The following is a 25,648-nucleotide window of genomic DNA, read 5'->3' on the forward strand; positions in this document are numbered from 1 at the left end:
GATTTAAAGCATAATTTTTTCCTGTAATTTTACTATTATTCTAATAGTTATACCTTCCGCTTGAAAAGCGGGAGAGTATATAGTAATCGTTAATTCCGTCCGTCCGTCCGTCCGTCTGTCCAGCCGTCCTTCCGTCCGTCTGTTACGCTTTGGGGTACCCATCTCTTATCCGCAACTCCTCTCAAACCACTGAATGGAATTTGATGAAACTTTCACAGAATCTTTAATACATATTACCATTGTGCACCTCCTATTTTATTTTTTGATCCGACACATATTTTGGGTTTACCGGCTACAGCAAAACATGGACTTTGCCATTATAACCATATGGAGGCGGGGGGTATTATTTAGTGAGCTCATCGCTCACAATTCCTCTAGTTGTATTAAATGTGTGACATAATAGCTGATTACGAATGCCTCTTAATTTACATTCAAATGACAAATCCTATTTTTGCACTACTGTAACTTCTCTTATAATTTGCATATACCGGCCTACATTGTAAAATCCATTTTATCATTCTTGAACTGTATAGTTTGTACGATATTATGATTTGATCTTATCAAAATATTATCATAATTTAATCAATAAACCTTTTCAACACACATGTGAGTTTGTTTTATTTTGGAAGCATGTATGGAAAGAGGATATATAAAATATGTGTATATTTAAATACACAGTCACCTTTAAACCTGAATAGAGTTTCTCAATAAAAATTAAATGTGTCTCTTAGATTATTTTACAATTATTTACTCTGTAATGTTATTTACAATAACCGAGTGAACATTGTGTTAAAAAAGAAATAAATGATTAGAAAGTTTATATAAGTAGAAGTCATTGAAATAATATATCATGTTAGTCAAAATCAATATATATTTTTCAACTAATATTACATTTTAATGACCTAAATGTATGTACTAAAATATATAAATATACTATTTGAAATCTGATTAAATGCAAATACCTTGTACATTCTATAGAGGAAATCTATTTGAAAAACAATGTACATGTGAGTATTTGAAGTTCATTATTAATTGATTTGCGAAACTAACCTTTTTGATATTGAACAATTTTGTTAAATCACTTATGAGTTTGAGTACATACATCAATATTTTAACAGATTACAGTTTTTGAAGCTGATCCTTGTCACTTTCCTGCTATCTGGAGTAAATGCAGAAGCTGACACAAAAGATTTTCTCAAGAAATTCAATACGTATAATAAAGTTTGTCGAGGAATGGGTTTCAAGAGAAATTCCAGCAAAGGATGTGAAAGAGGTAACTTGTTTGTCAATAAACAAAATGATGAACAGGCACGTAGCATCAAGGAGTGGGAGGGTCACTTTTTTCCAAACATAATTTTTAACTGTTAAACTTATTTTTTTATAAGCTGTCTCTCCTTTTTCGCCTCTGAAGTTATGTCTATCTGAGTAATGCCACATACTTTCAAAATCGATAGTACGTGCCTGATGCATGAATTAAGAGTGATTGTATTCATAATCTATCACTTGAATAAAATGAGTCTCAATTAAATAGAGCAAATTGTCTGGCTATTTTTTAATTGGATGTTTTCAAAATTGCTGAGTTTAATATTTAAGTCGATCGTCTGAAAAGAGCTTAATTATGTTCCCCAAACGAAGTTGGGGAACATATTGTTTTTACTCTGTTTTTTATTAAGGTCTTCCGACTTCCTTCGGAAGACCTTATTGTTTTTCTTCTGTTTTCTATTATTATTATTATTATTCTTTCTTCATAGTACAGCCGATATCTCAGCTATGCGTGAACGGATTTCAAATATTTTGACAGGGATAGTGCATTATGTGAATATCTCCAGACGTGTTTTTCATTTTTTCAAAATTCACTTTTGTTCGCGATTTTTGGGGATTTTTGTATTTTTAAAATGGCATTTTGTCCAAAAGTTTTCTCGAGAACGGCTTAAGATATCAAAGTGAAACTCACTGAGGTGATAGAACATCGAACTCCGTTATGGTGAACGACCTTTATTTTTCGTTGTCGGCACTTCCGGTCGCAAACGGAAGTGACTTCAAAAAGTCCCATTTTTCAACTTTTTTGTTTTTTGATATTTTTCTTTAGGATTTACGGGGTTAATAGAGTGCCGTATGAGAACTCTAAATATATGTTCAGTATCTTGATGCGTGCATATATTGAGAAGATATGACCGAACTAAACTTTGTCCTACTGTCGAGGTTTCGAATCCCGCCGGAGGCGTTTAAAAATATCTCTTTGTTTATGTCTTTTTTCAGTTGCAAATGACTTTTATCTCATTTATAACACGTATGGAATATTTTACCGATTTTTAAAAGCTATTTTCTGAGATATTTTGAGGAATACCTGTAATTATCATGATGTATGTTGAGAGACTGCTGTGAATAAACGTAAACAAAAAAATACATTCTGAAATCTATTTCATGGGATGACGCAGCATAGAACTCTTACGAAAAGTCGGTCGGAAGACCGCTTGTTGCTTTAGCAACAAGAACGCATCTAGTTATTATTATTTTTCTTCTTCTTCCTGGGTACTTTTTTGTCCGCGAGTGATCTTGTAAACTGTTCATCCGAAGTAGGTAAAACCTTTTTAGGGTTAGTAGACATGTTATGTAGATTTGCGGAATCAAGGTCATTTTCCGCGCACGTGCTTGCAAGAGCGTGCACGTGCAACACGTGAAATGACCAGTATAATAGATATAACCGTAACTTTTCCATTTTTTGACTATATGCTTTGAAACTCATAATATAAGTATATATTAGTTGTATATGCATAATGACATGTTCCTCGCGCACGTGCTTGCAAGAGCGCGCACGTGCAACACGTGAAATGACTAATATAATAGATATAGCCGCAACTTTTCTATTTCTTGATGAAATGCTTTGAAACTCATAATATAAGGATATATTAGTAGTATAGACATGATGACATGGTCAAAATAGCAAGATCTCACGCGCATACACGTGCGCTTCGCTCTGATTGGCTGAAACTAGTCTCAATATTTTTCATGTTTCTTGTCATAATCTTTTGAAATTTTGAACAAAGTCTTAAATTATGAAGATCTACAGCATGATATATAAAAATTTTCATGAAAGCATGCGCATGCGTGCGTGCTGCAATCTGATTGGCCGAAACTTTAAATGGCTATATCTCCTTTGTTTTTTGACGAAATGTTTTGAAATTTAAAACATGGTCATGCAGTAGGATATCCTACAATACGATATAGAAAGAAAATCATGAAATCACGCGCATGCACGTGTGCTGCAATTTGATTGGCTGAAACTTTAAATGGCTATATTTATTTTGTTTTTTGACGAAATGTTTGGAATTTTAAATATAGTCATTCATTAAGATATCCTTCAATACGATTAAGATAAAAAAAATCATGAAATCACGCGCATGCATGTGTGCTGCAATCTGATTGGCTGAAACTTCAAATGGCTATAACTCCCTTGTTTTTTAACCAAACAGAATGGGATTTAGAACATAGATAAATATAAGGGACTCCTACAAGAAGGTGTATTCATCATGCCTTTGCTTGCACGTGCGTGCACGTGAAATGAGTAAAATTAAAAATACACTCGAATTAGTGTATTTTTTAATACTTTTGGATAACATCTTTGATATCAAGTATATTAAAATATATAGATAGTGTAGACAAGATAATATGGCTGTTACGCACATGAACAAGCGTACAATGCTTAAATTTAAATATATTTTGTATTCTTTTGGGAAGACCTTGATAAGTTTAAATTCCATTAAGTATTTCTTATTTAATAGAGATTACAGGGAATATGGCACCAAAAGGGAGTTGGGGAGCGTTTGGGGAACATCTGTAACGGTCCCCGTTACAATTAGCACTAGTTTAGTTTAGAATACTACATATTTCCATTACGGCGCTCTTCAGTTTAGAGGCGCGTTTAGTCGTGTCCCCTGGGACAAAATTTTAGCTGTGATGGCGACGAATTATCAGCATTTACAGTGCGCCGATCTAAAGACTATATTGAAATCAAAAGGTATTCCTTTTTCAAATAGAAATAAGAAAGACTTAGTTGATTTATGCGAGGGAGCAGAGGCGTTAAATTTGCCAGATATCGGTCACAATGATGTTGATAATCAGGCCTCCATTAGAAGAAGAACGGTCCGTGGAAAAACATATCCACACCCATATGATAATAGCATCGCTTGGACTCCAAATCTGGCCATTATTCCATCTATAGATGCATTTGACGTGTCGTCGTTTCTACAAAACTACTGTGGCTGGTCTGTAGAGCGATTACGTAATAGGAAATCCGACAGTGGATATAAGCTTCATTGCTCTGGACACATATATGATGTCGTAATGGCTATCTTAGGTAGGTTGCGCTATGTACATGATGTAGAGATCTGTATTCTAATCAGATCGTTTCAAAATCTGACCTTTTTTTAGAATTTGACATTAGGACTTGCATAATTGACTTGATCAGCTGTTGGTTATAAAAATCAAGCATTTTTGTACTGAAATCTTTTGCTACATGTTTCAACATCAACATGCTCATAGTAAGTCATCATCATCATAATTCCATCCATGTCCACGTACTTTCACATGCCATGCATGTCACACCGCCATTTAACCATCTGCTGTCACCAGGTTGCAGTGGCAGATTTAAGGGGGGCGCACCTGCATTGTCAAAATTAACTTAAATCACAGTTTCGTCTAGAAAATGTAAATATGTATACTTGGTAAACCTCATTTTTACCCTATAAAATCTTTAGAATCCAGGAGCTTCCGGGGGTTTTGCCTCCTGAGCCCCCACCAGGGCTTTGCCCTGGACCCACTGGGTTCCTCAATTAAGGCGGCCCCCAGACCTCTTGCCTACTTTTGGTGCCCCCCCCCCTCACTTCTATTCCTGGATTTGTGCCTGGGTTGCATGTATATGAGATAGCTTTCTTTAAAAAAAAATTTTGTGCATTTAAGTAACAAACCAATATTTATCACAGGCACTTCAAGTTACACTATAACTCAATTCCTAAGTTTTATTTATTTAGAATAATAGCAAATAAGAATGTTTTTTAAAACTTTGTTTACTATTTAAATTTAGGTGAAGACATGTGTTTCATTAAAGGAAAGTGTGTTCCTGAAACAAGGCAGTCGAATGATCCCTATATTCCATGGATTCTGGTTGAAAAGTCAGGACATATATTTTCAGCAGAATGCACGTGTGTTGCGTAAGTTTCAATTTCTTCTCATTTTTGAAATAAATCTTCTTGATTGTGCTTAAAGTTTGATTAGAATTTTAAGAGACTCCTGCTGAAGTTTTTTGTGAATATTAAAAATGTGAAAATAAGCAAATTTGAAGTTAACTTAATAATTTTTATTCTATACAAAAATATAATTATAAAAAAAATTTTAAACAGAGGGGATGGGTCCTGCAAACATGTTGCTGCCCTCCTATTTGGCATTATTGATCACGTCACATCGATGGAAGACCGAGGTACCATTGGTGTCACAGATACCGCAGCATACTGGAATAAACCAAGAAAAGTATGCAGGCCAGTAGCTGTTCATGACTTGGATATCAGGTATTGACCATACTGTACTGGGTTCTCATCAAAGAATGCTGTTTTGTGGATGTATGATAATATTGATATACAATAGAACATTGAGTTAATATTTGGTTTATGTACTGGTATATTTTAAAATAAGTCAAAATCTCTCCCTCACAATCTTATAACCATTTTGGAATATATGTAGATACAATGTGCATTATCTAAGCATTTTAAACATTACTTAAATTTGATATTTCTAATATTATAGGATTGACACGAGCGTACCAGATAGACCACGACCGTCGGAAGATTCTGGATATTTGCCACTTCAGCCATCAGATTTGGATTTAAAGTCTTTAGAGAAGAATATTATTCAAGTACTTAAAAAAAGCAATACACCAGCAGTGGCCTTGTATACACTTTCGGATTCTGATGATGGAAATGATGTATCTATGGGTATTGAGGACACACCTAAAAATATTATTGATCTAATTTCTATACATGGTCAAGAAAATTTAAAAGTAGACGATTCTTATGTTAAAAAAGTAAATGAATTCACAAAAGGGCAATCCATTAACCTTATGTGGCAGTACCAGAGAAAAGGTAGACTGACTGCTTCAAACTTCTTCAATGCCTATCACTACAGAGGTAACAAAGCAGACAACTACATTGTAAGAAGTATTATGGGTCAGTATCATTTCACCTCAAAATCAGTCGAATATGGAAAACGAAATGAATCTGTTGCTCGAGAGAAATATGCTGATTACATGACAAGTTGTCATCCTTCATTTAAGTGTTCAGAGACAGGAATCTATGTTTACAAAGATTTCCCTTTCTTCGCTGCATCCCCTGATGGCATTTCTGAATGCAAGTGTTGTAGAAAAGGACTTGTTGAAATTAAATGCCCTTACAGTTCTAGAAATGAAACATCTCAGGTTGCTATGTCAAAAAGTTCATCATGTGCAATTGTCAATGGAAATTATGAATTGAAAAAGAATCTGTCTTCCCCATTTTATGTCCAAATGCTTGGTCAAATGGCAGTATGCAGGTTTTCGCATTGTGATTTTGTTTTGTATACTCAAAAAGAATGAATTTCTTCTAAAAAAGAATGTTGTTAAAAAAACTGTAGGTAAAATTGAATAACGTAATTACGTGATCATTCGCAATTGCATTTTTTCTTCCAATAGATATAATCTCATTTCATGCCCAAATGTCAAGTGAAGTGCGAAACCTCGGAAATAATGTCGTTGTTGTATTTGGAACAGTTACTGAAAATTCTGGATCCGCCTATAATGGTAAAACGGGGAAATTCCCCAGGGATAATAATAATAATAATAATAATAATAATAATAATAATAATAATAATGCTTTATTTAGAGAAGGTTACCCGATTAGTACAAGGTACTATTCTTCCCCGGGGCCTTCTAATTTCAAATAACATATTACATAAAATGATACAATCAAAGATAAAACATGTAGAGTTCGTTAATGCATGAATAATTAAATGTAATGTACAGCTAAAAGAGATGTAGATTCAAAATAAGAAGTCAATATTAATTGTTCATGAGACATTGTCTTAAACAATAGTAATAATCAAACACCTTGTACAAAGGACATATTCAAACATTTATTTACAGACGTTGGCTAATTATAATTTTTTCTACATTTTGTCTAAAAATAGGTAAGGTTGGTGATAATTTTACATGTAATGGTAGGTTATTCCATAAATGGGATCTATTCGTTTACATGGACCATTCTGACAACAGCTGGGAAGAGGTTTAATACAAATATTGTTCTGAATGATACTGATAATATCCTTGGATACAACTGTGCAGACGGAAAGAATGGGAGTAAGACTTTCTCTTCAGGATCCGCCAAAGCAATTATAAAAATGAAGAAAAATGACAAGGTCTGGATAAAAACATATGGAACAGAAGGGGAATTTGCTTATGCTCCTTGGTCGTCGTTTTCGGGTTTTATATTGTCATAATCTGAAAGGAATGGCAATAAATAAATTTATATGCTTGCGTTGTATAGTTTTCTTTTTTATCGATGAAAAATGATGTGATTAACAAAGGTAGAAAGAATTAAGACATAAGGACAGAAAAGATAAAACACTCTATTTCTGATATACTTGTAAATTAAATCCATCAGGATCAAAACCTTGATAACCTTATTGAACATGTTTAAAACGAAAAATCCCAAGCAACTCATTTCTTAAAAACTGAGCTGAATACAACATTGAGAAAAGTGAGGTCAAGGTTAAAGGAAAGGTCAAGGCTTATAAATGTCCATTAAGTTGAAATACTTTTATTTTTATGTTTTAGCAAATCATTCAGGTTTGATAAAATATCTACAATACATGTAATATATTAGAAACTCAGCTTTAAGAGTCATTTAATTGCGAAAAGGGAAGTCAATGTACAAAAAATTATAAAATCCTGATGAGGCTGAATAGCTCATTCCAGTACGTTTTTGCATAAAAAGAATAAGGTTTGATGAAAATATTTTGAATTGTTTCTTTGAGACTGATATAAACACCTATTTATGAAAAGTGACATCAAGGTCAAGAGAAAGTTCAAAATCAAACGCTGTTGATGCAATTAAAAAGCTCTCATACAAATGTATCAGCATATGAAGATCTTGAATAGAATATATTATTAAAGTATTCTCATTCAAATCGAATTCAAATTCACAATTAAGCGGAAACATGATAAATCGCGAACATAGCGAATGTAAAACCATTGTGATTATTTGCCAGTCTACAGTATCTTGAATAGTTATTATACAACTGAACTAAAAACACAAAGTTTGAAAGAAGACATAAGGACAGAACATATTCATGGCACGAGAAGAATTAGCAGAGCAGAAAACACTGGAATCATGATTTTTAATTAAGGTTCGATGTTCTTCGATTTCTCTGCTAGTAATGAACAATATTAGCATTAGTATACATGTTAATCCTATGCACAGTAATTATCTTTCATGGCGAATAGAGACTTTTTTCAGTAAAGTTTCTAGAAATATGTAACTTCATAAAATTCACAAACAGAACCCCATTGACTCATATGATTCCACAATTTAATGCAAGGCCAAATTCTAGTAGTAACTGTACGTCATGGCACATGTCTAAAATTGTTTTACATAAATTGATCCTTAAAGTTGAACACGATTTGTAAAAAGATTTTGTCCGCCATATTTGTTCGAGCTCTCGCTATATTTGCAGGCCTCTATGATTAAATAGAGTATGGGATCGTAACATAAAGGCTACTTAAGTTTAAGACCGTGCTTAATTAGGACTTAAATACAGTCTAAAACTTAAGACCGTAACTAGACACATGCTAAGATCTGGCAATCTTAGCAAAACTTAGGCGGCCGGAAGAGGTGGCTTAAGTATATCTTAACTTTATTGCACATATATTTAGAATTATTTTATGTTGACTTTCAGTGTTAAAGCATTCCTCTGTTCATCTGATGCATTAAAGAAAATGAATATTCCTATTCTCATTAAATTTGATAACGAGAAATTTTTCGTCGGGGGGGGGGGGGGGGGGGGTGGGGGGATGTTACTGATCAATGATTCCAATAATAATCATAAAATATAACGTACTGTATCTAAGATCAAAAGTCCAATAACAAAACAAAATTGGGGCGGAGCAAACACAGACCTCCAAAACATCAGAGATGGGATCAGGTGCCATGGAGGAGTGAGTATCCCCTGCCAACCAATCACACCCACCGTGTGCTCCTAGTCATTACCGGGAAATCCATAGACAATTCTGTCTGTATAACGACCTAACAATTAGTATGGAAAAGGTCAACATTTGACTTCATTATAAATTGCGTTTGCTGACAAGGTCATTGGATCGACGCAAAAACTTGCGAAATAATGATTTTAAACGAGACTATTGTTATTCTTGTTTCAGCAACTTGTTTGTCAATAACTGATCTCGTCTTAAAATTGTTTATACTAATACATAGACCAAGCTCTTGCGTATCGAATGAACTAAGAGCTATAAACCCCATATGCATGTGATGAAGGTATATTGCTGTATAATTAGGGAAGTTAATTATTGAAAAGTTCAGACCATTTTGTAAGTCATAAAGCTTTGTTGTTTATTGCCATAAATTTAACAGATAACAGTTTATAATACATTGGTACAGTTGAATTCGTTTTGAGAATTCTTAAACCTGCCATGATACTAATTAAGGAATAGAAATTTTGGTAGCTTTTGTTTTGTTATGACAAAATAAATTCATTCAAACGAATTGGACATTTCTTTATTACATCGAATGCATACATTTCTTTCTTCTATAGGCCCTATAGTTCTGAGATATCATCTTATTTAATCTGGAATAACAAATTAAAGAAATTATTTAAGCAAACAGTATGATGGTGAATATGGTTTATTATCCTCCAAAAAATATCAATATTGACAGAGGTAAATATTGATATTTTTCATATAACAAACCATTACTATTCCATTTTCATAAAAAAAAACTCTGTGGTATTTTTTTTTTTTAATTCCAGATTACAACCTATATACTTTCGTGTTTTCCTTTTGCTTTATTGTATAAGAGATTAACATGTTTAAATAGTAAAATCATTTTCAGATATATAAAGCTAGCCCAATCCGTATTGAATTATTCAATAAAATATGTTTAAAGTAAATCGAAATACGTTTGACGGGTAAATGTTTCATTTTCCTAAGTAAACCAGATCAATCTGAACATACAAGCACCAATTTCTTGTCAAAAATACCCAATTCCTTCTTCCGATCTTGTATTTATATAGTGTATATTATATCTGAATTTCATCGTTCTAGTACCCGTCCTTTGCTTTGTTTCCCTGACTATGAAATGTTAAAATTATGCAATTGGAAATTTTATATCGAAGACAGAAGCTGCATATCGATGTACATAATACATATAATATGTGTATATTTCAATACGGTTACATCTAAATATAAAAAGAGTTTCTTAATAAAAGAAATATAAAAGAAACGTTTCTTTGTTTTTTTTTTCATGCTTCGTTTTATAGTGTATTTATATATTTACAATAAGTGAGTGAATATTTTGTAACAAATAAACAGATTTATATAAATTGATGTGATTTATAGCATTTCAAATTACCGAAATAATATATCATGACAGTCAAAATCAATACATGCTGATATACTTCAGCTAATATTACATTTTAATTCATTTATATACAATATATAAATAGTAATTCAGATTTCATTGAATACATTATCAACAGGGGAAATCTATTTGCGAAGCTATGTACACGTGAGTCGCACTTTCTTATATTCTGACATTGTCAATTAATATACACTGTCTATTTTGATTTGAATGGTATTTTAAGTCCATGAACATGACTTGAACCTTTTTATATTGAACAATTTTATTCAACCACTGATGAGTTTGGGTATTTTTATTTTAACAGATTCCCGTTTTTGAAACTGATTCTTGTACATTTCCTGCTATCTAGAGCGAATGCAGAATCTGGAACAAAAGATTTCCTCCAGAAATTCAACACGTATAATGAAGTATGTCGTGGAATGGGCTTCAAGGGGGATAACTGTAAAGGACGTGATAGAGGTAACATGCTTGTTAATAAACAAAATGATAAGCAGGCACGTAACATCAGGGAGGGGGAAGGGTTACTTATTGTCTAAACAATACTTTTTACTTTTGAAAATTTCCATTGAAGCCCCACCCCCTTTCCATGGGCTGCATCTGAGTCTATCGGCGTAATGTGGTTAAATGTAGTTCTGAAAAAGTTAGACACCCAACCCTTCAAGGATATCCGATCCTCCGACAGGAAGGATAACTCCAAAAATTATATTTTATTTGAAATGCATCAAAATGAAGCTTGAAAGTGAAATTTTTCATGCAACAATTTTCATTTTATTCATCTTTATAAAGATTCAAGGTTTTTAGATGTCTTGGAGAAGGTCTTATAAAAGTTTACTTTTATACCCTATAGAAGGGAAAAAATGAATACAGTTCTAGAGAAAGAAGATTCTTGAATCCAGCCTTAGATATACTAATGCTTATTAGCATGAAATGATTTATAAAGTGATTTGTGGTATCTTGCAGTGATAGCAAAAGTCTTTTACACTATGTATTATAGAATATATGATAGAAATAGAAGATAAATCGAAGACAAAAATACCAAATCAGTATTAAAAATTCATAGCAATTTCTCTGAATGCCTAAATACCTATCGTTTTTTAACCTCAAATATATTAGTTGATCCAATTGCAATTAGAAAATGCATTACTGATATTCCAATTCGCTTTTTCTGCAAAAATAATGGAGATTTAACATTTTTCCTATATAATATAATTAACTTTAATTTTTAACTTTTAAGAAATCCAGTGGATAAATTTACGTAACTTTGTGAACATCTCTTTCAGGGATATTTTTTTATGAGTAACTGCTAATTTAATAACCTGAGGATCGGACTACCCTAACAGGAAATTTCAACGATGTTTTTTTTTCTTTTTTAAAAATTATTTTTCAGGTACATGTAATTTAACAAGATTTTCAAAAAATTCTCTGCATGGTGCCACCACTTTAAAAACGATACTACGTGTCTGATGCATGAATTAAGAGTTATTGTATTCATAATCTATAAATTGAAGAAAACGAGACTCAATGCAAATTTTCTGGCTATTTTGTCTCAATTAATTGGATATTTTGAAAATTGCTGTTCTTAATCCAAATCCATCGTCTGAAAAAAGCTTAATTTAGTTTAGGATTGTCTTTAAAAAATGCAATTAACTTGTAAGTTAAACTGTATGACATTATTATTCACAATAGCATATTTTCTTCCAATAGATATTATCTCATTTCATGCTCGAAAGGCAAGTAATCTGCAGAACCTCGGAAATAATGCCGTAGTTATATTTGGAACAGTCAACGAAAATTCTGGATCCGCCTATAATGGTAAGACAGGGACATTCACAGCACCTCAGGATGGGATCTACTCATTCACATGGACAATTCTGACAAAACACGGAAAGATATTCGTCACAAATATTGTTCTCAATGATACAAAAAATGAGTTTGGATACAACTATGTCGACGGAAGGAGTGGGAGTCAAACTCATTCAACAGGATCCACCACAGCAATTATAAACATGATGAAAAATGACAAGGTCTGGATAAAAAAAGAGTTGAAAAGATGGAGAATACGCTTATGGTAATTGGTCCTCATTTTCCGGTTTTAAATTGTTTTGAATTTTTTTTTTATCAAAATAGTCATAAAAAAATCTCAATGATTGCATAGTCAATTCATCAAGATACAGGGATCAAAACTTTGATATATTTATTTATTGAACATGTTCTAAAATGTGTCTCGAAAACTAAAGCTAAACACAACATCTACAAAAGTGAGGACATGGTCAAAGGGAGGGTCAAGGTTAATAAATAATGATGAAGTTAAAAATATTTTATCTTTATGTAACAGCAAATAAGGTTTGATAAAATTATCTTCAATAATTTATTCGAAACTGAGCTACATGTAAAACACTCATTTAATTATGAAAAGCAAAGTCTTGGAAAATGGGAGGGGGAGAAAATGCTGATGAAGTTGAAAAAAGAATAAGAAAATGCTGACCCAAGCATGCTGATGAAGCTGGATAAGAAAATACCGATGAACTTGAAAAGATCATGTCAGTATATTTGGTTGGTTTGATGAAGAATATTTGAATTGTTTCTTTGTATAGAAATAGTCGCCTTTGTGGCATAGAGGTTAGAGCGTCTATTCTAGAATCGCGGCTAAAGGGACCATTCCTTACGTCGCGGGTTCAAATCCCACTATTGGACGTAGAGACCGGTCCTTCAGATGATACCATATTTAAACTGAGGTCAAGTGTAGCATTAGGTGCTGGCAAGAAAAAAGATCCAAGTATAGGATAAAAATTGCTACCCCTCTCAACCAACAAGTGTTGGCGTCTCCATATGAGTGAAAAATTCTCGAGACAGACGTTAAACAACAACTTAAACAGCTGAAATCGCCTTGACTCAAGCGATTTCACAAACTTTGGCAAGCTAAATAGTTACTAAGGTTTCTCATTCTGTTCTACACAAAAAAAACCCCACTTTTTTTTCTTTTTTTACAAAATAAGAATTAAAAACAAAGAAAATCATGAGACCAACATTTTAAGGTTTAAAATGCAAAACAATAATAGAAGTCAAAACGACATTTGCCTCTACCAAAATAAATATTGATTTTATAAATGTTCCATTCATTTAGGTATAATTAAATAAAGGCCTTAATTTTTTAATATATACCTGTAAGTACTAGTGTATTCTTAACTGTTTTTCTATGTGTCACAATTGCGTTTGAATATATGAACTGCGCTCTTAGTTGTATGCCTATAATGACAAAAGAGGTAGAGAGTAATCTGCACATTGCTTTCTGTGAGGAAGAAGATAATAGAGAAGTATGTTTCACTTTGCTGTAGCCATATCTTTCAAAAAAACGATGCGGTTTAAGTTGTTCTAATGGGAGACTCTTTAATATTCTAGTAAAGCTAGGGTCTTGATCGAAGAAAGATCTGATGACCATTTAAATAATGACTAACATAAACCATAGTATAATGTTTGTAACTGGGGCCTCGTGCTACCAACCCATCGTTACGTTTTTGCAAGTGCTGAAGAAAAATCACTTTAATTTGGTTCTAGATGACGACTACAGTCTCCAGAGAACAAATTTGACAAACTTCATTCTTATGCCCAAAGAAATATTTTAGATTTCCTTAAAATCTTTGTGATGAATTTAAAGTATAGAGAGAAGATTCAGGTACATCTATCAAGGCAATCAAATCTGACTTACAGTTACATGTATTTCCGGATTACATGTTGTCTACAGGTTTTTTGGCAATGAATAGAAATATGACCGAATCAAATAAAGATGTACTTTAACAAAATCTCTCAGATTATATATTTTCAAATTCTCTTTGAAGTTTCTTTAGAGGTAAATGCAAAATAAAAACGTCTGCAAGCTCTAAAATATCTAGAACTAAAAGGTCATTTTTTTAATTCGCTCAAAGTGATGCTAAAATCATTGCACTGACAAAAGTTTTAATAACTGTATTGAACATGGCCTGTGCATTAATAATTTGATATTGATGATTATTAATTTCTATGGAGTTATCATAAAATCATTGATTAATCTCTGGTCCAACTACTTCATGTACTTACCTTCCACCATAATTAAAAAATCGCCCGCATGGCGCAGTGGTTAGAGCGTCTGCTCTATAGTCGAGAAGTGAGGAGTTCATCCTTAAGTCGCAGGTTTGAATTCCAGTTTGGGACGTGGAGACCGGTCCTTAATTCGGATGAAAATAAACCGGGGTCCCGTGTCGCAGTAGGTGCTGCCACGAAAAAGAAAACTCCCTGTTCAATGACCCTAAGATCCAAGAACAAGACAAAATATGCAGCTCATCAAGTTCAAAGGTTCATTGAAACAATACAAAATGGAGAGAAATCGGCAAATGCAGTCCTCTAAAAACCTCAAAAGATGAGGTCAAGTGACAAGGAGGAGTAAATATACCTGTTGATCGGTCACACCTGCCCTTGATCTGGAAATGAAAAATACATTTAGTATGAAAATAGTCGCTAAACAACTTGCTTCACAAGACAGAGAAGAAAACCTCATGATCTCTTCTTGAACGATAAACATAGAATACATGTGCAAGTAAATAGTGACACCCATCCCTATAGTCGTAATATCTTCTTTTTACAATTTCAACCTAGTCATTCTCATAAATGAATCTGATGTTATTATACATGTATAAACTTGGACCACAACGTTAACTTAATATGTAAACTTTGCCTGACTATTCTTAAAAAAACCTTTTTTCCGCAAATTCTCATAAAATTTTTGCCATGTACAGTACTGTGGACCTACCTTAGGCTTAAAGACTCAATTGGATATCAATGCAATATTCAGATGCTTTGATGATAATTATGGCTTCTTTGACCTCGCTATTCCAAAGGGATTTCTTGAAAGATTTATTTCTGTATAATACTTGTGCTGAACTTGTATACATGTACATGCATTGTGTAAAATATGATCCCCGATTTCACCCTTAAAACATCGGAAATAATGCCCTCGTTGTATTTGGAACAGTTACCAAAAATTGCAATTTATCATCATTAGAATTCAATATTAATGTTTTTTCTAATCTTTTTTTATGTATCCCAAAAGGTCATATCACGATACCGTATTGTATTGTAATCTAATTTGACTTTTGTTAAGTGCCTTTTGGTTCGCACATGGTAGAACACTTGAGTTTGAATATATAACATGCGCTCTTTTATGCCTTAATCAAAAGACAGTAGTCTGTAATCTGTAATCTGCTCATTACTGTCTATGAGAGAGAAGACGCTGCAGAAGTCTGCTTTGCTTTGCTTTAGCTATATCATGCACTTTTAACTATGTCTGATTAGAGATTCTCCGGAATAACTATGAACTGGACAAAAAGAGAGAATCTGAGGACCATTTAAATAATATTTTATCAATGACTAAAACAAACCACCCAGAGTATGAAACATTGTTTGTCACTGGATTCTCAGGCTTTAGGCTCATCGTTCAATTTCTGCACGTTTGGTTCTAAGATGAAATTAGCAGGCTCCAGAGAATGACTTTGAACAAACTTTTTCTTTATTTATCAAAAGCAATCATTTAAAATTCCTTGAAATTGTTTTATTTAATTAATGGTAAAGGAGGTCGCATCACATATCTAAAGTAAATTAAATTCCTCAATCCTGTCTCTTTATTCTGGGTTCTACGTTGCTTAGGTTTTGACGATTAAAGAAAATATATATGATCGAACCGAATAAAGAAATTAAAAGGTGATTGGTCACTAATAAACAGAACAATTCTTCTGTCATCCTTCACATAATTATGCAATCTTAGGTGTATGTATCTGATCAGTGGAAACAATAAAGAACAGCCTTTGGTATTGGACTCCGTAAAACTTGGGTTTCTTTCTACCTTGTTTACATAATGGTTAAATGATGTGTCATAACTTTTGCATATTATAAAATGACATTCTAAGGGAAAAAAGGGAACCCGGTATTGGACATTTATTGCTTCTGCAATACTCTCAGAATGCTTGTTTTCGTTATTATAAAATTTAATTTCTTTTATCCAATTCGACAATTTTTTAATAAATGGGCTTCCGTATTCTTACAATCAAATTTTCAATATTTTTTAATCAAAGGAGGTGCTATTGATAACCGTTAAATTTCAAAGAAATCTTATCATTTTTTATTACATTAATCGAAGGGCGTATGACGGAATTGTAAATATTCTCTAGTCAAAATAAATTGAATCGACCTGAAGACAAAAATCTGTTTCTTGTCAAAACTACACATGCAAAACTGAATTTCAACAAATCCTTTCTCATGAAATTATATTTACAAATGTTTATATATTATATATGAAATTTATCGTACCAGTACCTGTCTTCTACATTGTTTCTCTAACAATGTGAAAGGTGGAAAATGCAATTAAAATTTTATAAAGAAAAATTAGCAGCAATACTCTGATATAATTAATACTTGATATATCTAATTTCAATACGCAGTTACTTAAAGACATAAATAGAACTTCCATATTAACAAAAATAAAACAAACGTTTTGTAACTAGTAAACAGAATTTCTGCATGTCTTTAAGTAACTTTCTAACATTTCAAATAAGTTGAAATAATATATAATGACAGTCATAATCAATACATATTCTTTTACTCACATTACATTTTAATGACTTAAATGTATAAACATACATATAAATAGCACTTGAAATCTGATTAAATACATTATATATAACCATCTTTAGGGGATATTCATTAAAGAAGCTATGTGCACGTGAGTCTTTCTTTCTCATTGTGAATCAAAATACTTTTTTTATTTAACAGTAGCTTTTTAGTTAATTTGTCAATTTAATGTTTTCAACATTGATCACTTGTCATAGATCACTGATGAATTTGAATTCATATTTTTAATATATACATGTATATGTTTCAACAGCTTCCAGTTTTTGAAACTTAATCTTGTAAGTTTTCTGCTAACTGGAGCGAATGCAGATTCAGACACAAAAGATTTCCTGAGGAAATTCAACACGTGTAATGAAGTGTGTCGAGGAATGGGCTTCAAGGGGGATAACTGTGAGGGACGTGAAAGAGGTAACGTTTGCATAAAAATATGAGGTGCAGACACGTAGCATAAAAGGGAGGGACTTTTTTCCCAAGCACTACATTTTACAGTTGAAAATGTTCATTAATTAATAGTTTCAAAAACCATACTACGTATCTCAATTACGAATGATTATAGTTACATAATCCTATAAATAACTAAATAAATTAAGAATCGAAGACCTAGTGCAAATTCTCTCTCTCTCTCTCTCTCTCTCTCTCTCTCTCTCTCTCTCTAATAATTAAAATTCTTATCATATATCACATCGTTGAAAAAGAAAACTTTACGTTTGTCTGAAAAAGTAGCTAGCCTGTAAATAAACCGACATAAACATTCACAATTGCTTATCTTTCTCCCTATAGCAATAATTTCATTTCATGCCCGAATGGCAAATGATCAACAAAACCTCGGAAATAATGCCGTGGTTGTATTTGGAAAAGTTACAGAAAATTCAGGATCCGCCTATAATGGTAACACAGGGAAATTCATGGCACCTCGGGATGGAATCTATTCATTTACATGGACAATTCTGACAAAACCTGGAAAGGTATTTGTCACCAATATTGTTCTCAATGATACAAGGAATGTCATTGGATACAACAGCGTGGACGGAAAAACAGGGAGTCAAAATTACCCATCAGGATCCGCCACAACCATTATAAAAATGAAGAAGAATAACAAGGTCTGGATAAAAACGCACGGGAAAGCAGGGGAATTCGCTTACGCTCATTGGTCTTCATTTTCTGGTTTTAGATTGTCATAATTATTTTTTACAGAATGATAATAAAAACATATGCTTGGATTTTGTAGTATTTTTTTCTAGTTGACAAATGCTGTTACATATCTATAGTTCCTGATGCTGTATAATTAAATCCACCAGGATGCAGAAATCAAAACCTTGATAGATTTATTGAACATGCTTAGAAATTCACAAATAGTATGTTTCTTTAAAACTGAGCTTAACACATCAATGAGAAAGGTGAAGTCAATGTCAAAAGAAAGGTCAAGGTGAATAAATTTAGAGTACGTTAAAACAATACTCAGTTAAATATCTCTCTTCAATATGTACCACCATATGAATTTGAAAAGTTTCTTTGAAACTGAACAAAACACAAGCACAAAAAACACAAAAGACAGGTGGAAAGAACATGGGAAACACTATTCGCACTAAATACCGGTAAATCGGGTGCATTTAAATTACGCAGCTGTTTGTTGTCAAAAATACACTATACAGAAAACTAAATTTTAACAACCTCCTTCTTATGATCTAATTTTACAAGTGTAAATTATGATAATTTTATCGTATTAGCACCTATATTTTGTTTCTTTGAAATAAATTTTAATAGATAGCCGCATATTAAACTAGAGGTAATGTGAGCACTGAGCTCATTGAATGATATGCCCCGCTTTCAATATGATTACTAGTATACATGTAGTGGCAAGTTCCAAATTGGAGGTGCACAATGGCATTTTGTAATTAAGGATCTGAAAAAGTGTCATTTATTTTATTCGGTGGCATAGGAGGAGTTGTGGATATGAGATGGGTACCCTTCAATATTATAGAATGAATGGCAGTGTTCATGTTTTGCTATGGGAAACCCAACACATGTGTCCGATCAAAAAGTCAATTATAAGGTGCAAATTTGCACTATGTGAAAATGATTCCGTAAATCAGTGGTATTTCATAAAATTACATCAGTTGAATAAGAGGAGTTGTGGATAACATATTTGTACCCCCATAGAGTAACAGGCAGACGTACAGACGGATGGACATCCCGACAACTATCTACCCTTCCTCTTTATATAAATATAAAGTACATGTATTAAATATATAATACATATAATCAATACAGGTATGTACATATATACGCAGTTACTTTAAGACATGAATAGAGTTTCTTAAATTCTTATGATTCACTTGATCATGTTATTAACAATAACTGAGTGAACACTTTCAAACAAATACATGAAAACAGAAAATTATTTTTTATATAAGTTGATGTGATTTCTAACATTTCAAATTATTGAAAAATATATCAGGACAATCATAATCAATACATATACTTCCACTCAAATTATATTTTAATGATTAAGTAAATATACATACATATAAATAATACTCAAATCTGATTAAATACGTTATTTTTACGATCTATAGGGGAAATTCGTTTGAGAAGTAATGTTCAAGTGAGTCTTAATTTGTTACTTTTAAAACATTCTTAATTATATATCTTCTTGTTTCGTTTTAAAAGTGTTTGAAGCTCTTTAATTAATTTGTAAAATTTAATCAATCTTTTTATTATTGATCAATTGCAATAGACTACTGATGGATTTAAGTACATATTTCTAATATAAATTTGAACAGCTTCCAGTTTTTGAAACTTATTCTTGTAAGTTTCCTGCTAACTGGAGCGAATGCAGGAGCAGGCACAAAAGATTTCCTACAGAAATTCAATATGTAAAACAAAGTATGTCGTGGAATAGGCTACAAGGGAGAGAACTGTAAAGGACATGAGAGAGGTAACATGTTTGTCATAAAAATGATGTACAGGCATCAGAGATGGGAGATTCTCACTTTTTCCAAGCAATACTTTTTACTGTTGAAAATGTTTATTGAAGGTCCCCCTTTATCGTTGAAATAAAGGATGTTTGTCAGTTTTTCAGGTTAGATTAAAAAAAATATCTGACTCCTACATTTTCAAAAAGATGTTAGACTTACCTCATGTATGAAGTAAGAGTGATTATATTCATAATCTTATTAAAAATTAATAAACTGAGAATCAAAGACCTACAGTTCAAAATTTCTTCTTCTCTCTCTCTCTCTTTTAAATCGAATATTTTGAAAAAATCTGAGCCTTATTAAGACCGTTGAAGAAGATAACTTTTAGTTTAAGATTGTCTGAAAAAAAATTAGTTAACCTGTGAATAATATAACAAAAACATTCACAATGTCCAGTTTTTCTTCAAATAGCAATAATCTCATTTCATGCCCGGATTGCAAGTGATCTGCAAAACCTCGGAAATAATGCCGTAGTTGTATTTGGAAAAGTTACAGAAAATTCTGGATCTGCCTATAATGGTCAGACAGGGAAATTCACGGCGCCTCAGGATGGAATCTATTCATTTACATGGACCATTCAGTAGCTGGGAAGATGTTTCATACAAATATTGTTTTGAATAATTATAGTAATGTCGTTGCGTACAACCATGTCGACGGAAGGAGTGGAAGTCAGACTTTCTCTTCAGGATCCGCCACAGCCATTATAAAAATGAAGAAGAATGACCAGGTCTGGATAAAAACGTAAAGAAAGGAAGGGGAATACGGTTGCGGTATTAGGTCCTCGTTTTCCGGTTTTAAAATATCATGACTTGTAACATAACGATCATAAAAATCTATATGCTTGTATTTTTGAGAAGTGTTTTCTGGATGCCGAATACCTTGATGAATTTATTGTTTCTTCCACTAGTAAATTTAATCCATCAGGATGCAGAGATCAAAATATTGATAGATTTATAGAATATGTTTAAAAATCCCCAGCAGCATATGTTTATTTAAACCTAAATTTAGGAAAAAGAGGTTAAGGTCAAAGGTCAAGTAATTATCGATGAAGTCGAAAAGTTTTTATCGTAATGTACCAGCAAATAAGGTTTAAAAAAGTATCTTCAATAATTTATTCGAACATGAGCTATAAAACCCATTTAATTATCAAAAGGATGATCAAGGTCAAAGAAAAAAAATAGAAAATGCTGAAAATGTTGAATTGCTCTTTCCAAAATATACTTACATATGAATTATTCTAGACTGAAATAAAAAGGTATTAAATATATATTGGAGAAAAGTGAGATCAAGGTCAAAGGAAAGGGCAAAGTAAAAATGTTGATGTAGTTAATAGCTTTCATCAATATATAACGATGAAGTTTGATGGAAATGTCTTAAAACAGTTTCTTTGAAACTGAACTAAACACAAGTGTGAAGGAAGGTAGGGAGAAAACATGTCAAACACTGGCAATATGCACGTCGATTCAAAAATTATCATTTCTAGAATTATAGACGTATTACTTTGTCTTACCAATCAATGAAATAAGCTGCACATATAAATAAACGACAAATAATTTACCAGAAATCACACACACTAGTATAATTATCTCAAAATTCTTGTACATGCCAAAATTTGAAAATTTTTAGCCATGTATATCACTTTTATAAATAAACGCAGACGCTTTAATTTATATAAATAAGAGTCTCATAAACACACTTAAACTTTTCATATGCAAATCATATGAAGTTATTTTCATATGATTCACATATGTGAATCATATGTAAATCATATGATTAGCATCATATGATTCACATATGATGTCCTTTTTATGATTTTCAAATGAAACCAATCATATGATATACAAATGTGGATAATATGTGGGTAAGTAGCTAGGACTTGATGGCGTTCCATTTTCAAACTTCGTGTCTGTGGATGGCAGGGGTTGCCGTTACTGAAGAGGCTCTGATCTGCTTCAGGAATCTCAAAGACTAGGATCTTGTGTCCATGTACGGGCTTCGTGTCCGGGGACGGTATTGGTCAATTGAAGTGGTCCAGACACTCAGGGAGAATCTTGCTAAGCTTCGGATCGAAGCTTCCCTTAGTGGGGGAAGTGTAGCAGACAGTACTTAGGGATCTTACACTGCTGCGCTAGTGAGCTAACTTTTCTAGTGATGCGGTAGAGTCTCCCTCTATTTCAGGCAAGTTAAGCAATCCTGTTTCATCCCGGATGGGTGACCGCTTCACGTTACATTAACAAAGCCTGTACATTTTGAAATTGTTATTGATGACATTTTACCTCTGTGCAGTCATCATGAAACCCTGTATTAATCACTGGTCAAGCTGCCGCCTTCTTGCTAACAAAGGAAAGCTGATTGGTCTAGTAAGCAAAACACATTTTTGTCACCCTTGATGTATACAATCTTAGGTGTATGTATCTGATTAATGGGAACAACAGAGAACACCACTTTTGAATTAAACCTTTGTTTCTTTCTACCTTGTTTACATAAGCTTATAGGGTGTTGTGATGTGTCACTAAGATTAGCAGGTATCTTTAAGAACAGATTGCCAGGACTTGAAAATGATTGAAGCTGCAGACATAGAACATAGGCAAAAATACACATCTGTCTAACATTGTTCAATACAGGAATTGAATCTTCACTACTTAATGATGTAAACATATTTTCAAGAATTAACTATCTTAAACTGTTTGTTGGGTATGCCAGGGAGAAGCATGTTATGCAGGCACGTAGCAACAGGGGGGGCCTGCCCCCCCACTTTTTTCCCCAAGATTACCTTTACTATAGAAAAAGTTCAATTGAGAAGAGGGATGCCCCCCCCCTCCACTTTTTACCACAGTATATATATAGCAGGGAAATATAGGAAAAAATGAGAAAAAATGAAAGGAAGTTGGCCTTGAAAAAAGTTGGCTACTACCCCCCCCCTCTCCACCCCCCCTCTCCCCCCCCCCCACGTAATAGGATTTTTTCGAGTTTTGGCACTTTTTAAATATTCGTCGTTTTTTTTTTTTTTTTGCTTGTCAACTTTTTTTAGGTAAGTAAAATAAAATTTTCTCAGGTTGGCCCCCCCACTTTCAAAAACGATGCTACCTGCCTGTTATGCATAAATTACCGCACGTTTTCAGCTATTGTTGACGTCCCAAGTATACCCCTCAAAATAGACAGTAATTCTATACATTTCCATTTCATTGTGAAATAAAATTGTTAACCATGATTAAAAAATATTTCCTACTACTAATAGATATTAATAAATTACACTGTACGCCCCCACACCAATTTCAATAGTCCCTTCCAACTAATGTCTGACACAAATACAGCTCACGAGATTTACATGCGTATTATCCCTCAAAATGCCATCACAGAGAAAACAAATAGAAATGAAAATATATGGCATTAACCAAAGGCTTACTGTTTTTCAGAGGAAGATTTTTAAAAGCCCCCCCCCCCCCTTCAGGCAGATATTCAAATATTCATACTGCACAATTTAAATCTCTTTTTGTAGTCCACCATGTCATCATTGGCCATGATTTGAACAAACTCTAATCAATACTTCACAAGGAACTTTTTTTTCTAAGTTCTATGAGTTTTGAGAAGATTTTTATTGATTTAAACATACATGTATTTTAATGAAACATAATCAATGGGATTGGACACAAGCAATTCGAACTAAGATTGTCCTCACCAGCACAATAAAATGACAAAAATATATACACATGTTGTACAACCAACAAATTAACAAGTAATGGAATTCTTCAACCCTGGGTAAATTTTATAGAGAATATATTTCAATTTACATTGTGTATGTCCTTAAATGAACCAGGAAGTTTAGAGAATACGGAAAATTTTAATCCGTAAATAATTTAATAAAAAAATATATAATTAGTTTAAACGAATTTGGTTTATTATCGCAAATTTCAAAAATCGATTTAACGAATTTGATATTTTGTAATGAATTTTTAAAGTCATTATTTCGAATCTAACATATTTAATTCGTACAATTATAACGAATGAATAAATTGGTTTTACCCAATTCGACAATTCTTTCGATCTAACTTTTTTATTACAGAAATCAATCGGCGTTTGACGGATAATTGTCTCAACTCACTAAATAAATTAAATCAGTCTGAATTTACGTGCAACAACTACATGTCAAAAATCCCAGTATGTAAAACAATTTCAACCAATTCTTTCTTCCGATCATATATTTACAAGTGTGCATTATGATTGAATTTTATTGTACTTCATGTAGTTCCTATCCTTTGTATTGTTTCTCTGACGATCGAGAATGTGAGATGGGTGGATAATGAGCTTAAACTTTTATTTTGATGATACGTATAAAAGCTGCATATTGAAATATATATAAAACATATAATCAATACATATATGCATGTTTTTCAATACGCAGTTACATGTATTTTAAAAATGAATAGAATTTCTTATTAATTCAATTCAATTCATTTATTGACAACACCATCATACATTGGCATATAGTCATGAATACAATGATTAATATACATAAAATAAAATATCAAAGAAAGCATAATTATCAGGTTTGTTGAAGGTTTTCCTTACTAATATCCAAGCACTTTTTTCCAAAAGTTACATACTCTAGATCTTCTAGCAGTTTTAATACTTGTAGGGTTGATTATGTTAATAATAGGATTTTCTTTTATGTAACATTGAGCATTAAATATATCGTAATATTGTAATCTACATTGATCATAACTATGACAATAAAGTACAAAATGGTTTTCATTTTCAATAATTTTTTTTTACAAAAATGACGTACACGTTTTTCTTTAGGAATAGGTGGTCTTGAGTATCTCCCCATTTCAATATGTAGTGTATGAGCACGAATTCTTAGTTTTGTTAGGATTGTTCTTTCAATGGTAATTGTAGATAATTGTAGATAGTTTTGTAATTTAGATTCATTTAAATCAATTATATTCCTATAAAAAATTAATTTCCCAGAATTTAATTTAGAAATCTTCTTTAATTGTTCACTGATTTTGTTTCTGTAATGTTCCTCTTATTTATATCTTAAAGTTTTATGTGATTTGTCCGATATTATCAATTTAACAGAGTGAACATTTTGAAGCAAATAAACAGTATAATAAGTTATTCTCACATTTCAAATAAATAAAAAATATATCATGACAATCAAAATCAATACATACGTTTTAACTCAGATTACATTTTAACGTATGTACATACATATAAATAGTATTTGAAATCTCATAGAATACGTAATTTCGTAAAATCCTTAGGGGAAAACTATTTTGAGAAGAAATGCACACGTAAGCTTTACTTTTTCAAATTTAAAATATTGTCAATTAATATACA

General features: G+C 32.3%; 2 protein-coding genes across 2 annotated transcripts in view; both read left to right on the forward strand.

Moving 5' to 3' along the window:
- Positions 1-21,069, forward strand: part of LOC134230256 (uncharacterized) — a 63,412-nt gene extending 42,343 nt beyond the window's left edge. Inside the window, exon 3 of the mRNA XM_062712027.1 lies at positions 20,720-21,069. Within this exon, the coding sequence (XP_062568011.1) occupies positions 20,720-20,892 (173 nt within the window). The 3' untranslated portion in view covers positions 20,893-21,069. The remainder of the gene's footprint in view (positions 1-20,719) is intronic.
- Positions 3,878-6,622, forward strand: LOC134230197 (uncharacterized). Its single transcript, XM_062711971.1, has 4 exons — positions 3,878-4,357; positions 5,084-5,210; positions 5,400-5,564; positions 5,800-6,622. The coding sequence occupies exons 1-4, from the start codon at positions 3,958-3,960 to the stop codon at positions 6,620-6,622; spliced, it is 1,515 nt and encodes a 504-aa protein (XP_062567955.1). The 5' UTR covers positions 3,878-3,957.
- Positions 21,070-25,648: the final 4,579 nt, after the last annotated feature.

This window comes from Saccostrea cucullata, unplaced genomic scaffold (assembly GCF_032062105.1).
Source record: "Saccostrea cucullata isolate Sc308-1 unplaced genomic scaffold, CSIRO_AGI_Scuc_v1 ctg4222, whole genome shotgun sequence".
Taxonomy (NCBI): Eukaryota; Metazoa; Mollusca; class Bivalvia; order Ostreida; family Ostreidae; genus Saccostrea; species Saccostrea cuccullata.

Coding starts and splice junctions, on each gene's coding strand:
- LOC134230197 (XM_062711971.1), top strand. CDS start 3,958: ATGGCGACGAATTATCAGCATTTACAGTGCGCCGATCTAAAGACTATA. Junction 4,358..5,083: donor TGTCGTAATGGCTATCTTAG/GTAGGTTGCGCT, acceptor ATTTAAATTTAG/GTGAAGACATGTGTTTCATT. Junction 5,565..5,799: donor GTTCATGACTTGGATATCAG/GTATTGACCATA, acceptor CTAATATTATAG/GATTGACACGAGCGTACCAG.